The sequence below is a fragment of the Mustela nivalis genome (assembly GCF_964662115.1).
Source record: "Mustela nivalis genome assembly, chromosome: 11".
In the NCBI taxonomy this organism is placed as follows: Eukaryota; Metazoa; Chordata; class Mammalia; order Carnivora; family Mustelidae; genus Mustela; species Mustela nivalis.
In genome coordinates this window covers 34,751,287-34,769,646 of record NC_139030.1, presented here as the reverse complement: position 1 = coordinate 34,769,646, position 18,360 = coordinate 34,751,287, and the positions used below count along the sequence as shown (strand labels likewise).

Sequence of the window (18,360 nt, the reverse complement as noted above, 5' to 3'; positions counted from 1 at the left end):
AAAAAAAAAAAAGTTTGACATTCACATGGTTTGAATCTGAACAAGTCTGCTGTTCAGTTTTTCGTAACTACAGATGAGAGAAAATGGCATTACTTTAAAGCAGAGCATTGTGGTTGAGTGTGAGATAGAAGCTCCGAAAAGTTTTTAAAGTTTTTTATGCATGACTTCTTTATGATCATGCCAAATATACATGTAATTGATTGAAGGTTAGTGATTCATCTTTTCAAGGTGAACAGTTGAACTCTTTGCCATTATTAGTATAAGAACAGTGTATTAACCATTTATTTTGTTTGTATTCCAGTATTCTTAAATTCTTTAAAATCTGAACATCTCCTAACATAGCCATTTTCATTCTTTTTCTAAGAAGTTGAATCATATGTTAAGAGCCATTTTTTGTATATCAAAACCTGCTGATTATTGGCAATTTCTTTACTGGCAATATTCCAATAAAGCATAGTACCCCTGAACTGGATCAATAATTCCAGTTACCAGTAACCAGTTGCTATAATACCAGTTCAGATACATTACTTGCCAATCATTCAAACAGGAATACACATCCTACCAGTCCTAACCACCTGCATGGGCGTTCATTTCCCATCCTTAAAACTGTCATTCTTTCAAGATGGATAGCTGTGTGTCTGCAGTTTCAAGCTCATAAATGTATTTTCTCCAAACACAGCCTAACTAAACTTAGAGAATTATAAAGAAAAACAAAACAAGAGAAGATCCATGATTTCATCCCACTGGTATTTTTCTCTACCAAATCTATTCTCTATTTTCAGACACATTCAGGGCCTTCCAGTGATTTTACTCCTGCTCCTTATTCCTTTTGGAATACTCTTTCCTCACTTTCTTCATCTCAACATAGCCAAAGCCTGCCTAGCAGTCAAAGCTCAGCTCTAAGCTTCCCATCTCCACAGTTTTGCCTAATATTACATGCCGAGGTATAACAGATGATTAAGTGTTGAGGAAGTTTTGAGAAAAAAAATAGTGTGTTTCTCTGGCTGCCAGTTGAAGAAGTTGGCCATCCCAGGTAGGTATATGATTTTCAATAAATACTATTTTGAATAGAAAGAAAGAAGAGAGGTGTGACACACTAAAATCTAAGGGTTAAAATACTACTGACACTGCAACCTATCCCTAACCCTTCTGGAGTTTAGCACATTTTCATTTCAATCAAGTCATTGTTGCAACACATCTCTGTAGCCCCCTAAAAGTAATAGAGGGATGCCTGGGTGGCTAAGTCAGGTTACATGTCGGGCTCTTGGTTCCAGCTCAGGACATGATCTCACGGTTGTGGGATCTAGCCCCCAGTTGGCTCTGTGTGCAGCGTGGAGCCTTCTTGTCCCTCCCCTCTGCTCCTCCCCCGACTCAAACATATAAATAAATAAATTCTTTTCCAAAAAGTAACTGGTAACCTAACACTAAATATTTTCACTAAAAAATAAATTTTAAATAATTGCATGAGCTCTCTAGAGATTACTGCAGACAAGCTAAACTGTAACATCAAACTTGGAAATCAGTTTTCTGCTCCATGATTTCCAGCTTCTTAGAGCTCCTAACCCATCTAAGAAGACAGATATCAGCACTTAATTGAGAGACTTAAATTCTTTAGGGTTATTTTCTCAATTTTCTGGCTAAAATTAAGATTCCACAGGTGGGTAATAAATGTCTGAAGAAAACCCAATTTCTTTCTTGACTATGTTTTTCTTTTTCTTTAGGGAGATATTCCATAGGTGAAATTCAAATGTAAATAATTATCAATATATTGAATTTTATATATTTCTCTTTATGCATGCTAAAACTGGTAATTTTTCTTCCAGTTTCCAGTGAGGAGAAGGTGTCTATTATTTCTACATTGTCAAGGAAAAAATGTGAATCAAAACAGCCTCTAAGAAGTATCTACAATGATTCTTCACTTAATCAACTTTGTGAACATCTCACTGAGTCTATCATTTGCCATTTAACTTCAAGCATTTCTGGTAACACCAAAGATAGTAGAGAAAGGGAGAAAATACTGGAAAGCCAAAATGTAGGATTTAATAAGATTATTTCTATTGATTCTCAAACGTTTGAAAGCAGGTCAATTTCTGTTGGAGAACTTGCTTTAAGAATTTCTGATATTGTTACTGAAATCCTTTTTAACAGAAACATTATAGAGGTTGACAATGCACAGCAAATGTTTCCTTTAAAAACAAAGTATATTTACTGCCCAAGAGCAGCTTCTGCTGACTTTGATAATCTCTTTCAGGATCTCTTAACAGGAGTGATTCATGTAATGTCCAAAGAAATAGGAATAAACCATCATCTTGAAAGCAATGGAAGAGAAAAATCATTTTCCATGTTTAGAAGAAATAGTGTGACCATTTGCAATGAAACAAATGCCATGGAAAGACAGAAAGGCTTCAGAGATCGGAAATCATCTAATTACCAAACTGATCATCTCCTTCAAAAAAGTAAATTAAATTATCTGGCATGTAAGTTAGACAATCTGATTGGTACCCTAAAAACTCGTGAATCCAAAGAAGTAGTCAATAAAGTTTTTAATATTGTTTTAGATTTATTTTTACCAGATGAACATCCAAGCGAAGCCATGAATTCTGATAAAAAAGCAGGAACATTTTTTCCATCCTCAGATCATCAGCAAAGTAATAGCCTACTTGGAAATAACTTAGGCCTCACCCCCAAATCAGTTTTTCTTCTTAACATTGTGTGTGAGAAACTTATCAGAACACTTTTGGAAAAATGCACAAACACTGTTTTACTTGATAATAGCCCTCTTTCCAATGAAATATCAGCAGAAGAATGTAAACTTTTAAAAACACTGCAAAGTGTAGAAGATGAAGAATTTGATTTCTGTAAGGGAGAAATGGACTGTGAACAATTTCAAGGAGATTATATGTCAGACTTTTTAGAAAATCTGGCAGAAATGGATCAAGATTTATTATCATCAGACTCTATGCTTACTGTTATTTCCCACAGCTTGGTTAAATCATTGATGGACAAACTATGTCACAGTGTACAACTCCCCCAAAGTCCACCTTCTGCAAATAAGCCTTTGAAGTATACAAGAAAAGAAATGCAGTCTAGTTTCATAAATGCAAAAGGGCCAGAATTAACAGAATTAGGACAAGGTAAAGCCTTTTTAGGATTCATGAGTTACAATGGTAATGCTTTGACAGGATCCCTGAATAATCCCAGTGGGGTTAGCTCCAAAGTAAAAGCACCATTTGGCAAGAAATGTTCAGTAAATTCCGCCTCTGTGTCACCTCTCAAAAGACAGGGAACAAAAGATGTGGATTCAATACCCATCCATAATAAGCTCTATCCAGGAGATATAAATACAGGTGTGTACTCAGCCACGTTTTTGGAGGAAATAATTTCAGAACTGTTTTTTAATCTCTCTACTTCACTGTGGGACAAAAACAAAAATATCACTGAGGACTGGCTCTATGAGATGAATACAATATTTGTTAACAATGTAGTCAATGAGTTTAATAAGGCACAAGTTACCGTTTTACGGAATGTTGAAGAAAGGCTGTGTTTTCCACCAATCCATAAAGAAACTATTAGTAGAATTGTTGACTCAGTTTATTATGATGTTTTACAGCAATATACAGTGAAAGTGACCTGTGATGATAATCAAGCATGTGACAATACCTCAATAGCAGAACAAATAACTAATGGCATATTGTCAGAGATTTTAGATTACCAACTCCCATCTTGCTTCAGAGGAAAGCTCATTCCAAATTCCTATTACCCTCTCCAAGCTGAAATTATACTGCAGAAACTTCAAAATAACATGAGAAAATTTACTTCCCAGTTTAGGTCTTCAACAAGCTACAGCACCATGTTGTCCCACTCATTTTTGGAAGATATCATCCGAAGACTTTTATCTCAACTCATTCCTTCACCCAACAAGGCTTCCCCTTTGGGAAACAAATATTTCATGAGTTCTGATTTCAATGAAATGTCTACCTGTATAATAAATAAGGTTATATCGGCCATTTCAAAACATAAAATTTGGTTCACTATATATGATAATCAGTATCTATGTACTGGAAAAAACCTCCAGAAGATGGTGGATTCTGTTTATAGTAATATTGTGCAAATGTCTGAGTCTCTTGTTTCAATACAGAAAAGTATAGTCAGCCGAAGCCCAATTATGATGGACCGAATAGCCAGTTTTATTATCCAAGAGATTATTGAAAATCATCTTCAGCCATTTTTGTGTGGAGAAGGTTTACCTCGTCCAAAGACTCCATTGGATGCAGTATCAAATATGGTTAAGCAGGTTCTTAATGAAGTCAAAGAGTCACACAGATTCCAGACACCATCACCCTTAGGTATTTATCCAGAGACATTTGTAGGGGAAATTGTTGCCAGACTTTTATCAAAGATTTTTAATCCAAAGCACGACACTGAAATTGAACTGGAAAATATGACCCAAAAAATAGTGAACTCAATAAATAGCCATTTTAACAAAGCTAAAATTCACTTTCTATATGATGACAAAGAACAATCTTATACCTCTGTAAATATAGATATTGTGGATGAACTTGTCACCTCAATTTATAGAAATGTTTTAAAACAGCATGGGCTAGACCCCGAAGTTGATAAAGAGTCTAAAGACAGTGATATTTTTGTGGAAAATATTACCAATTTAATTATAGCAGCTATTTCAGATTACCTTCTTCATCCACTCTTCTCTGGCGATTTGTCATCATCTTCTCATTCAATTTCAAGGGCTGAGAATATTGTTCAGGACATTCTTGGTAACATCAGTAAATCTACCAAGCCAAGTCAGAGTTTATCTCCATATAACACTTTGCTTCCATACACATTTTTAGAAGACATGATAAGAGTACTATTATCTAGAATCTTTCCTTCTGCATCTAGCATTGTTCCAGACAGAGAAACTCCAAAAGACAGATCCAGAGCAAATTTCAATGAAATTGCTTCAAAGATAATCAGTGATATTAGGATGAAAATTTCCCAACATGAAATTCGATTTTCCAAAAATGAAGAAGAAACTCAGTTTGTTTATTCAGAAGATGATGTTCAGCATCTCGTTGACTCAGTATTCAAAAATATTTCACAAAACTCTGAGTCTCAAGAACCATTTGAGCAAAATATCACAAGCAGTAGTGATATTTTTATTGATAGAATAGCAGGGTTTATCATTAAACATATCTGTCAACAACATCTTCAGCCATTTGTGGATGGAAATTTATTACCTTCTTCAGCATACACATATTTGGACAATAAGAAAAAGCAGTGGTTTTATGCCACTGTTTATTCCTCAACTTTTTTGGAAGATGTAGTCTCTGGGGTTTTAAGCAAAATACTCCACAGGGTATTAGGCATTGTACAAACAAAACCAGTAAGAGATTCAGAAGATGAACTGTTTGATAAAGCTGAGAAACTCATACATTTGATAGCAGAGGAATTCTCAAACTTTGAAGTTAGCATTCTAGAAAATGCTGAGGAACAATTGTGTTTGCCTCCAGTGGAGAGAGAGATAGTCAAGAACATTATTGATAAGGTGTACAGCAAACTGCTGCAAGAATATGAGATGGAAATAACACCTGACAAAGATTTTCTAAATGACCCAAAGACATTAGCTGCAAGGATAACCCAAATCATCCTTGCTGAAACTTTTGATTTCCAAATTCATCCAAACCTTGTAAGAAAGCTTCCTTTAAAGTCACACTCCAAACTCAATACTAATGTTTTGATGAAGAGGGTTCAATGTAACATTACCAAATCAAGATTTCAAAGGCAGACATCAACAATATATACTACCATGTTATCACATACTCATTTGGAAAAAATTGTCACTCAGCTTATATCTCAGATGAGTCCATTGGCATGCAGAACAGAACACCCAACTACTACTCAATCAGATCTAAGTAATACAGTCATAAAACTGATAAATGAAATTATGTCAATAATTTCAAAACATGCAATATGTATTATTAAACATGGAAATGGAAAACAAAGTATGATTTCAGAAAAAGACATCCAGTCTATGGTTAATTCTATCTATGCTGATCTTTCATATTCAAATTTATACCAATCTCTTACAAAAGATAAAAAAGGTATAAGTAACATACCTGTCTCAAAAATAGCAAGTTTTATAATAAAAGAAATCTTTAACCACCATCTTCAGTCATTTTTATCTGGAGATAAAACTCTTGTTTCATCTGCAGTTGATCAAACAGATAAACAGAATGTAGCAGATCCTAAACAAAGAGAGTTGTCCTTCATTGTGAACTCAGCTTTCTTTTTGGAGGAAGTAATTTCTGAGCTTTTATGTAAACTCCTTTATGCATTCTCACATAATTTCTTGGCTGCTGAAAACCCAGATACAGTAAAAACCAAAATTACCAGCATTGTTACAACCTTAGTAAACTCAATTGTTCAGGAGTTTACCACATCAGAGATTTTAGTTGCAGATAACTTTGATGATGATATGCGTTTTTCAGAAGGATATAAAGAAATTGTTCAAAAAACAGTCAATCTTATTTATGAAAAAATTTTAGATGAATATAAATCTCTGATTCAAGTATACAGGGCTATACAAAGTGACACTGCTTGTTTTGGAAGAAAAATATATTATTTGCTATTAGAGGAAATTTATGATTATCAGGTGCAATCATTAGTTTCTGGAGAATTAGTGTCTTCTTCTTATTCTTCCCCGCAAGCTGATAATATCATCAGAAATGTGCTCAATGTAATCACAAGTGATAGCCATACCTTACCATCATGTATTACTGTGCTGCCTCGTTCTCTTCTGGAAGATATGATTTACAAGCTGCTAGTGCATATCTTCCCTTCACCTGACACTGAAAGTGAACTAAAAGAGGAAGAAGTTACCTCAGATTATGAGTTTGTAGATGCAACTTCAAAGCTGACAGATGAAATTATCAAAGAAATTTCTGAACATGAGATCCGTCTTGCCACAGCAGAGGAGAATGCAGAAACTATGCAATTAGAAATGATTGAGAATTTGGTTGACTCTATATGTAATAATATTTTGAAAAAATCTGAATTTCAAGCTGAAGTACAGAAAGGTGAAGACCAAAAAGGAGGCTCATTCCTCAGTAAAATAGCTGGATTCATCATGAAGGAAATCATGGATCATCATCTGCAGCCATTTTTACATAATGAAGAATCTTCCAGTGATGTATCTGAATATGGGCAAAAGCCTGTACTTAGTAAAGCTGGTAAAGAAAAGACACAGCCTGCTCTATATTCAGCTACATTTTTGGAAGATGTAATTGTTGACCTTGTTCATAAATTTTATTCTCTTCCAAGTATTACTGAAGATTCTAAGAAAAAAGAAATGCTAGAGCCTGACATTGTGGGCTTAGCTATAAAATTTGCAAATTCTCTGATAGGAGAATTTAGGAAAAGTAAAATTAAAGTTCTACCAAATGCTGAGGAAATGTTTTCTTTTCCAACAATTGATAAAGAAACAGTTGACAAGATATCCAATTTTGTATATGATCAGTTCATAGGAAAATATGGCTCTAGTGATATTCAGGATGACAAAAATAACGTTGTAGCAGAAATGATTGTTGCTTTAGCTCAGAAGGCAATCTCTGCTTTCAAGATTCAACCACTTTTTTCAGGAGACTGGTCTTCCACCTTCTTTTCATTTCTAAATCCGGATAACATCACCCAAAGGGTTCAGCACCTACCACAGCAAACCTCGACACAGATAAACAGTTGCTTGAAAGGGAATGAACTTGCTTTACCAAAACAATCATATAAATACACCTCTGTAACCACAGGCCAGAAAAATGTGTCAGACACTTTGGAAATAGATAGCAGTACAATAAGTAGAAAGAAAAGTTTCAAAACTGAAGAGACATCAATGAAAAAAGGTGACATTCAAGATCCAGTAGTTACCTCTATAACTACAATTATGAAAAGCAACATGAATAACATGTTATCAGTGCCTGCTGCAAATGTGACAAATGAAAATAAAGATAGAAAGAAAAGTTTCAAAACTGAAGAGACATCAATGAAAAAAGGTGACATTCAAGATCCAGTAGTTACCTCTATAACTACAATTATGAAAAGCAACATGAATAACATGTTATCAGTGCCTGCTGCAAATGTGACAAATGAAAATAAAGAGACAGAAAATAAAATGGAAATTTCAATAAAATACAAGAATGTATCAGGAGTCACTTGCCCAACTACTAGTGTGAAACATAAAGACAGGCAGGAACCAGATTTGAGGGTAACTCTTAAAAATAATGAAATTGAGAAGATAAGCATATCAGCTTCAAAGGATGAGAGGAGACAAGGTAATAAGTTACACACACAATCTCTAGTAGTTACTGATGTTACAGTATATGAGGAGGAAATACCTGGACCAAATTTTGAAATAAACAATGAAAAGAAGATTGACAAAACAAGGGAAAATACATCAAAAGAGGAAGACAAGCCCTTTCAGTTATCCTTGACATCCAAAGTGAGGAATACAGAGACCACAACAGAAAATATTTTGAAAACAGTTATCCAAAAGCCAAAAAAAGAGGATGAAAAAAACCTTTCATCTCAAACAGATATAAATGAGAAACAGTACTCAGATTATGAATACGTTCAAAATGTCATTGAAAACATTTATGACAATATTTTAGTATTATATCCTTCTCCAGAATCAGCAGATTATTCAAAACCCCAAACTCCCCTAAATGATACAACATCACATGTAATTCAAGAAGTTCGCCAAGATTTTACACAGTCTGTTTCAACAAAAGATTCATCCCTCTCAATTAACAGTCTTCCAATCAAAGAGAAAGAGGAAAAAGAGAAAGTGAGAAGTACAGAAAGAAGTAAAAAGACAGAGAGAGAGAAAGAAAAAGAGAAAGAGAGTAAGAGAGGGAAAAAATCAGAAAATTTGAAAAATAAGGAGATTAAAAATGAACCTAGTAAATCAGACAGTCCTCAATACCCATCAAAAGGTAAACCTGGAATTGTCCCTGCTAAATTTTTAGAAGATGTTATCATCGAGATGGTTAACAAATTGCTCTTTTCTTCATCATCAGAAACACGAATAGGTGACAGATGTCAAAATGTAAGTGATGATGAACTTTATGATATAGCTATGAAATTTATGGAGTCACTGTTGAAGGAATTTTCAGATGCTCAAATTAAGGTTTTTAGGCCACATAAAGGAAATCAGTTTTTTCCACCTGTTGATAAAGTGTCATCAGTTCCTAAAGCACTTCCCAGGCAAAAAGAAACAACTACGGACGAAACATCATCCAACATTAACAAACTAATCGTGGATAAAGTGCCACTTATGCATAAAATGACTGAAACACTATCATCAAATAAGATACCCTTCCTAGATAAAATACAAGGAATTGATAAAACACTGGTTAACAAAGTAGTCCATTCTTCTGTGTGCAATATTTTGAAGGAATATAAATCTCAAGACTCGATCTGTAAGAATATTAAAAATAATGGGGAAAATTTAGCACGAAGACTAACCAGTGCAGTGATAAATGAAATTTTTCAACATCAGCTTAATTTCATATTTTGTGATGAGGTTCCAACTTCAGCATGTTTGCCTCTGGAATCTAAGGATGTTGTTAGAAAGGTCCAAAAGGTGGTACAAACAGCCAGCAAAGAATGTCAACCATTACCACCATCTACTATCATGCTGCCTCGTGAATTTTTGGAAAATGTTATTTCTGCTCTTTTAGCCAAAATTTTTTCAACAGTATCCAACACTGAAGTAGGAACATCTGAGTACAATTGGTTCACAGAACTGGATTTCCTTAAAATGAGATTATTAAATACAGTTACAATAGCAATCTCCAAAGATAAAGATATGACCATACAATATGTGGAACCTTTACATCCCAATGACGATGAAATTATTCAATTAGTGATTCATTCCATTTATAATAATCTCTTGTCACAGTATGGATCACAAGAGATAATACAAAATTGTGTAGCCAGCGGATGCAGAATCCTTTCAGAAACAATAGTTGACTTAGTTCTGAAAGAAGTGACTGGCAGTCAATTGCAAAACTATTTTTCTGGAGAGCTAACTCCACATCAGTGTGCAGAAGTTGACAGTGTTGTTGAAAATATTCTTAAAGATGTTATCCAAACTCCTGATGCTCTCCAGGCTCAACCATCACATGTTCGTATACTGCCTTATAATATAATAGAAGAAACTGCTGTAAAATTTTTATCAAAACTTTTATCTGTGTTTCCAAAAGTGGATAAGGAAAGAACCAAATCTCTAGAAACTGACATGCAAAAAATAAGCTCAAAAATATTAAATTCAATACAAGAATTTATCTCCAAAAGTAAGATTAAACTTGTATCACCAGCCAAGGAATTCCCTGCTCTACCTTTAGCTAACAATGAAACTATTGAAAAAGTAGTTAATTCTGTTTATGCCAGTGTTTTAAAGCACTCTGGTTCACACACTTCTGTATTTAAAGATTTAATGGGTAAAAGTAATGTCCTCTCTGATATAATAGGTCTTTTAATGGTGAAGGAAATTTCTAATTCTGAATTTCAACCTCAAGTAGAGGACAAAGTATCAAGTTCAGGATTAGTTTTGGAAGCTGTCAAAATTATGGAAAAAGTGCTCAAAACTGCTGATGAATTTAAGTCTCAGGAAAAGTCTTCATCCAAAAAAGGTTCTATGTTAGATGCCAGGTTTTTAGAGGAAGCATTGGCCTTGTTTTTGGCTAAGATAGTAAAGTTGCCAAGTGCCTCAAGCAAAGATGCAAGAAATTTATCAAAGCCCGAATTAAATAAAATCGCATCTCAACTGACAAAATCTGTGACAGCTGAAATTTCCCAAAGTAATATTAATCTTGTTGCTGCTAATCCTGAAGAACACCTTTTAAATCCAGAAAGTATAGAAATGATTTCTCAGGTTATTGATTCTATTTATAGTAATGTACTCCAACAGTCTGGAACCCAGGAAGAACTTTATGATGATATAAAATGTACAAACACTGTTTTCCCTAGAAAAGTGGCTAGTTTTATTATTAGTGGAGTTTCACAATTTCCATTAGATACAGTTACCAGAAAGAATTCAAATGCTAATTTCTTTGGAAATCTGGATGTTGATAGAATTATTCAAAAGGCCCAAAAGCATGCTGCTATTGATATAACACACGAGTTAGAGGAAGAAGAGTCATATCAAGATTCAACTGGAAATTCTCCAATCAAAATAGTTCCTCATTTTGGGAATAAACCCATCAAAATAGATCCAGAAATTATCTCCGAACACTTAGCAGTAATTTCTGTAAAAACTCAACCTCTTGAGAAACTCAAGATGGAGTGTTTAAGAAACACTGGACATAGTATAACAGAACTGAGAAAGGCATCAATAAATGGGAGAAGCTACTCCTTACCAGACACATCCAATATAGAAAAGATAAAGAGAGAAAGACGTTCCTCGTTGAATAAGTTGGGACGACTGGATGTAAAACCCTTTGAGGTAAGTGCAAAAGCAATAGTAAAAACATAAGTGAACAGTGAGACATAGTGGTTCTGTGATTCCCTTCCTCCAACAGGCATATGGGAATGCATTTTTGTTGTTACTATCAAGCCCTATAGGAGAACTGGTTGCATGGGTTCATCCATATAGTCATATAATTTACTGGGACTTGCCATATCAGCTTAGGGGCTCACTCTAAAGGTCTCAGGCAAGTTTTCTTATGAAAATCAGTTCATAGTGCTGCTGTTTTTTTTTTTTTTTTAAAGGTAGTAAAATAAGGCTGACTATTTATAATCTTCAATTGCCAATTCAGAAGAGACACAATCCTGCATAGCTCCTGTAAGTTCTTTATTGTGGATATCAAAAGCAGTTTTAAAAGGCCAGTTAATGGAATATCAGGATATATGAGGTTTCAAAAACTATCTACAAAAATTTAAAACGGTTTAATTTCTCAAACTTATCGCTTATACAGTGGTAATCTTTTTACTTTGAGCAACATTTGTTAATAAACATTCCACTAAAAATCCTAGATTATACTGGTTTCTTATTATTTCACTTCAATTATATTAGCCTCTTCAAATTTTTCTATACTCTCAGTAAATGCCCAGTTTCCCCTTTTACCTGTATTCTAGACCTAGGGCAGCTACCATAATGCTGCCATTTTGATGAACCAATTTCCTCTTGCTATGGACCTAGCTCTGCCTTAATGCTCCATACTAGGGCCCCAAATACATTAAACTAAGTAGGACTTTAAAATATCAAAACAATGTCCTTGTTACATGGAAACTATACCACTGAGGACAGAGGGATTGTCTGGCCTATACATTGACCTACACATTTTGATTTTTGTCAAATCCCCTTATATTGATGGTGTTCACTCATTAGAAAACTGAGTGTACTTAGGGAAATAATCTGTGGCCTGGAGCAAAGTTTTATAGACCTTTTCTCCCTCGAGCATAAACTTGAATTTTTTTCCAATGCTGTTCTGCAATACACTGAACTAAGACTTAGGGCTGGTAAATATGTTAATTAGTGCTTTATGTTTTCATACTCAAATACTGAGATCATCATGAACTGAGGCATAATTTAATCTTCTTTGCCCTAAACTTTTTGGATCAGAGGACAGTTCTTTTCACCCTTAAGTTTTGTTATTATATATGTGTTCTTATCATTCTATTAGCATATTATTTAGCAGTCTTCATTTATATACAAATAACCCCTTGGGGGTTTAATTTATGTGAACAGACTGTAGAATAACATTACTCAAAATTGTTTTTTAATTATCTGTAGGATTTTCTGTCACAAATCTTACTTTTAGTCATTGCCTCTCTTTATTTAAGTCATTTGTAGACCACACCAAGCAGGAAAGAGAATATTTAATAAACCAAAACAATCACCTGTGTCTTTTTAAAGGGAAGAAAAGCCATCCTAAAAATTTTTTTTAAAAAGTATATTAAAGAAATAGATACAGAGAACTCTATTAAGACACATGATTTTTACCAATCTGGGTATCAACACTGTCTATCTGTAGCATAGGGACAGAGAAGAGATAAAAGAAAGGTAGATTGGATCAAAGAACTTAGACATTTGATGGCTCTATAACAGGGCTTTGTTTTCTGTTTTGAGTAGTATAGATTCCCAAAACACTAGGCATATACATATCAAAATTATGTACAGTAATAAATTCCAACACCATATGGGATGATTTTTTATTTTCTAAACCATTAATTACCCTTACTGACACAGAAAATCAAAATTGATTGTTTTAATTTCTTTAAAAAGCTGTTTCTATATTTTTCCACAGAAGATATTTTTTTAGGACACCATTGTCTGAAAAACTGGCTCGCAGTATTACAAATGATGTTGAGGTTTATGACTATTAAGTCAGTTTGGAGGTTCTGTGGTATCATCAAAAACAACAGAAATTAGAGAAATTCTGTTATCTATAATTGTCTTTTCTTTGATTTGTCTTTAGATATTGGAAATGGGAAGTAAGACTTGACTAGAAGGGTAAAAAAAAAATTTAAGACTTGTTTTGACAATTCTTTTGGAAATATAAGCAAAGGTTCAGGAGTGGAAGAATAAGGATTAAGACCTTCACAAGTCTGGTTATTCATCATTTTTAAAAGCCAAGATCAGACAATATCTTGATTTTTTTTTATTGACTATACGTACATTTAGGATTCTCTCTGATTGCCTATCTAGAATTTCAGAAAAATAGATTATAGTATCTATTCTGTCCCAAAATTTTGAAGGTCAATGAAAAAACAAAATGTAAATTATGAAGCAGCAAAATTTAGGTTTAATTTAATCTTAAGAAAAAAGAAAAAAGAAAAGAAACCAGTGTTAGATGTTCCTCTACACTTTGGAGTAAGTTCAGATAGATTAATATGATCTCTGGAATATAAAAGAAATGCTAGACACCACAAATATTTTTCATAACTTTCATTTGTTTCCTCTTTTTAAAACATTGTTAATATACAAATAGTGGCATTTGAAGATAATACTCTCTAAACTGAAACTATAAATCATATTAAAGTAGTTAAATTATAATAGAACCACAGGAGATTGATTGAGGCATTTGTTTTTAATATGCAATGTACCTTCAATTCCAGGCTGTTTGCAGAAATTCATTTCAGAATATAAGAAAGCCTGATATCACCAAGGTAGAGCTTTTAAAAGATGTTCAGAACAAAAAAGATCTTATCATTCGGTTAGTAGCTCATGATATTGATCAAGAAGATTCAGCAAGTACCATAGAAGAGGAACTAATGTCTGAAGATGAAGTTGTTTTAAAAGAGATTGTACAAGAAGAATGCTTAAGAGAACAATTTGAAGACCAAGTGAAAGAAGCCATGAAGCCAGTAGAAAGCAAAGTTGTCTCTCCCAAGCCAACAATAAGCACAAGCAGCCTGAAAAAGTTTTTGTCTCTAAGCAAATGTTGTCAGCCCACATCCAGTATAAATATTGAAAGTACTGAAGCAACCTCAAATCATATAATAGAACCAAAAGAGAGAAAAGTTAAAAGAGCTATTGCTGAGATTGACATGGCCACATGCTCAGCAACCATGACTGAAACGGGCTCTCAGGAGAAAAAACCACAGAATAAGGTGAATGAAAAACATAGCTGTCAGTGACTGATATCAATGGAAAGAGTAGAGATCTTCAGAAATTCTGTCTGAGAATGTATCTTAATTAGTCACAAATGAATACTAAAATGGTTCCAGTCTCCTCCTAAGCCTAGTACTATTTATGGTATGAAAGAAATCATTAACAGATGAACCCATGAAACTCAACGGAGGGAAAGCAGATAATGGAAAGAGACCTAAATTAGTTAGAAGCCCAAGGAGAACATAAAATATAAACCATTGAAAAGAAATGCAAGCTAATTATTTAATCTATAATTTAATAAATTTCAGTCCCTTTGTATTTTGGCTGGTAAATATCCATTGAATATTTTGTGTAAAGAAAACTTATACAGGTAGGATAGGACTAGACATTGGGTCAATGTAGGAAGAAGTAAAAAAAAAAAAAAAGATTCATACAAATTTAGATCGTCTGGGTCTAAATCCTGACTCTCACTTAATAGCTATGTGTGCTTTGGGCAAGCTACGTAGCCAGCTTATTTAGTTACTTAGCCAACATGCCCCAAATTAACAAGCTAATCAAAATATTTTAAATGTCACCCTTATAACCAGCCCATAAGCTCCACTATTATCATGGGGTATAGCTATTGTCGCTAAAATCACACCCCTCAAATGGTGGTCTGAATTTCAGTGATCATTGTCCAAAAACTGGTACCAAAACCTGTTTTTGGAAAGGGTATATGATTTAGGATATCCTGGTAAGAAAATTCTATTGTGTATCCACTTGATATGATTCCTGGGTATGTATAAAAGCTGAGATGAACAAGAGAAAAAGAAAAGAGATACCATTCTGTTCAATTCAGAAGCTTAACAAGTAAATTATCTTAATGCATATTCTGATCTATCTGTTGGGAAGCTATTTTTGATTTCATGACCAGATGCAGTCTTCAGAATAATTTTCTTGAGCCTCATAGTCAGAAATGCTGGCTTCATAGATAACTAAAGAAATATTATAGCATAACATTTGAAAAACTCAAAATGGAGGGATACCTGAGTGGCTCAATGGGTTAAGTGCCTGCTTTCAACTTAGGTCATGATCTCAGAGTCCTAGGATGGAGCCCTGTGTTGGGCTCTCTGCTCAGCAGGAATCCTGGTTCTCTCTATCTCTCTGCCCTTCCATCTGCTCGTGCTCTCTCTCTCTTTCAAATAAAATCTTTAAAAAAAAAACTCAAAATGGATTATATGAACAATAATCCCAATAATAGTAGCTTTTTGGGATTTTAAGAAATATCATAATAAAGATATACTCATTAAAAATATGGTCATGAAATCACATGACTTCCCAATAAACAGAGTACATATTAAGATGGTTGACTTGAAATACTTCTGAATTGACCAGACTTATGTCTCTGTTCTTTTTCTTTTTGTACTTAGTAAAATAAGATTTAAAATATTTGTAAAGTACAGAAATGGAAAACTATATTCTTCAAATACTGTTTAAATTTATATTAAAAACTATTCAAACTCCAATATAAAATATAGATCATCAGCACTGAGTCATTTCCAAAGAAAAAAAAATTATTTTGGAAAGAGACCTTTTCATTAGAAATAAGAGATTCATCTTTTAAATAATCTCTAGAATTTTTTTATTATAGTTTAGATTTGAGTGCAAAGTATGCCAATAAGGTGAGAAAGTACATGTCAAACTCGACTTTACGTAATATATGTTTTTCACTTCTCCAGAAAGAAAAAAGGAATCCTAGTACTGAACCAACACATTACTTCATACATAGAATCATGAGTTCATCTTCATACAACCAAGAAGATCTGATTTCATCTGCCAGGTATATGAAATTAAAGCAATACAAAAATAGAAATCTGAGATGAAAATAATACTTATGGGAAGAATAGGGTCCCTGGTAAAACTATAGTTGGGCAAGTATTCAGCATTGGACTTTACCTTACTCCTTATTCTTCCCTCCTATACCTTCTCACTGTGGAGAATTCCTGAGGCAGTCCCCTTTTCTACCTGATCCCTCATTTTCAGTTACCTGGTTTCTACATCTTTTATAGTATAGCAGTGTCTTGGATCAAGAATTTGCTAGTGTATTTGATATCTGCACTATCAACCCAAGGAGTTCCTGCTCAATCTGCTTCAGTAGCTAAATGTTCCAGTGTATATAAATGCCTGTAAGAAGAATTAAAAGATGAAAGGGGGCATTGTAAGGTATAGCATTCAGAGATGAAGTCTGGAAAACAACGGAGTTTGATATGGGTCTCTAAGTATAGAGAGCATTTATATAAGAAGATAATTCAGGTTTGGACAACTATAGGAATAAAGTCGGGAGTGTGTGGCAATTACAGAGGACAGAGACAATAAAATATACTGTAGACTTGAAATCTAATAACCATATCTACAAGAGTTAAAAGTTGTTTAAAATTGTTAAGTTTATGAATATTCTTATATTCATATATTCATAACCCAGAAGAGGTAACATTTTCAATTATAGGAGAAGGAATGGGTATAAAGAGAAAAATCTGCCTGGTTACATTTCTTTCCACATAGCATGAAGGAGTTGTTTCTTTTTGACACTGACTCTGACATTATTTTTGGGATACCCATCATTGCCTCTCTTTCCTACATAATGGTTATTTTAAAATACATTATTAATGTGAGCACCTCTCTATTGTTTATATCAATGATGAAGACAGAGGGCCTAGATGATATCAAAAAAAAGTCAATTTAGAGCAATATGGCAAACCAGGAAACAAACAAACAAAAACTACAGGCTGATAAAATAACCTTCTATGAGCTCTGAAAAATAGTCAAATATTTGCAGTAATCGAGTGAATGTGTAATCAAAGTAAAGCCACATTCAAAATGGTAGGAAATTCCAGATTTTTGCTTGCCTTTGCACAATCCCCTCTGCAACATGACAAGACACAGTTGGAAAGAAATAGCCCAATTCCTAGTTCCCTCCCTTGGGATGGAAAAAGCAGACTGGAACTTGTTTGCACTGTTCTGCTAGCTGTGGGCTGGCTGAGGGAATGTTTCTGTTTCACCTAAATAGACTGAGACAGTGGCATAGTTTGGAACTATGCCTGGAAATCACAGAAGGCAGCTGATGGGTCCCACAGTGCATGAAAATCACAGAGGACTACAAGATGCACCTGAGAGCAAGAGATTACTGGCAAAAGAATACAATGAATATTGAAGGCCCTGAAAAGAAGCATGATGGGAAGCATTCTTGGGAAATAAAACATTTAAAAGAAGATCTGACAAAAGGGAGTCCTTGAAGTTTGGCTGGGAAGTTGGCAGAAGGAGGACCCAAAGCTCACCTTGTCCCCTGGATATAACTAGCAAACATCCATGCCAGTGTAAATAACCCAGGAAATGACCTGAAGACTGGGACAAGAAACTCCACAACTAAAGGCAAAGAAGAGTCCACATCAAATAAGGTAGGAAGGGTAAAAAGGGTCTGGGAACAAAATGGACAATGGCCTTCTGCAGGAAGGAGGGAGCCAATGGCATAGAGAAAGGTCAGACTTTTCACAATGGGAAACTCACAAATCGGGAGCTTTAATCTACATAATATTTGCCTTTGAAAGTGAGAGGGGTTGAATTTCATGAGTTCTTAAAACCAGCAGGACTTAAAGTCTATTATTTTAAAAAATCAGTAGGCTTGGCTGTGGTAGAGCCCAGAGGTGTTAAGAAGTGGAGTCCCTGCCCTTAAAAAGATAGTATGACAAACAGCCCATGCAGATACAGCATAGAACCAG

The 18,360-nt window shown here is 34.2% G+C and overlaps 1 protein-coding gene across 1 annotated transcript in view; it reads left to right on the top strand.

Moving 5' to 3' along the window:
- Nucleotides 1-18,360, top strand: part of FSIP2 (fibrous sheath interacting protein 2) — an 86,802-nt gene that overhangs the window by 51,364 nt on the left and 17,078 nt on the right. The window contains exons 17-20 of the mRNA XM_082690936.1: nucleotides 1,824-7,847; nucleotides 7,998-11,494; nucleotides 14,110-14,604; nucleotides 16,324-16,424. Coding sequence (XP_082547062.1) covers nucleotides 1,824-7,847; nucleotides 7,998-11,494; nucleotides 14,110-14,604; nucleotides 16,324-16,424 — 10,117 coding nt within the window. The remainder of the gene's footprint in view (nucleotides 1-1,823; nucleotides 7,848-7,997; nucleotides 11,495-14,109; nucleotides 14,605-16,323; nucleotides 16,425-18,360) is intronic.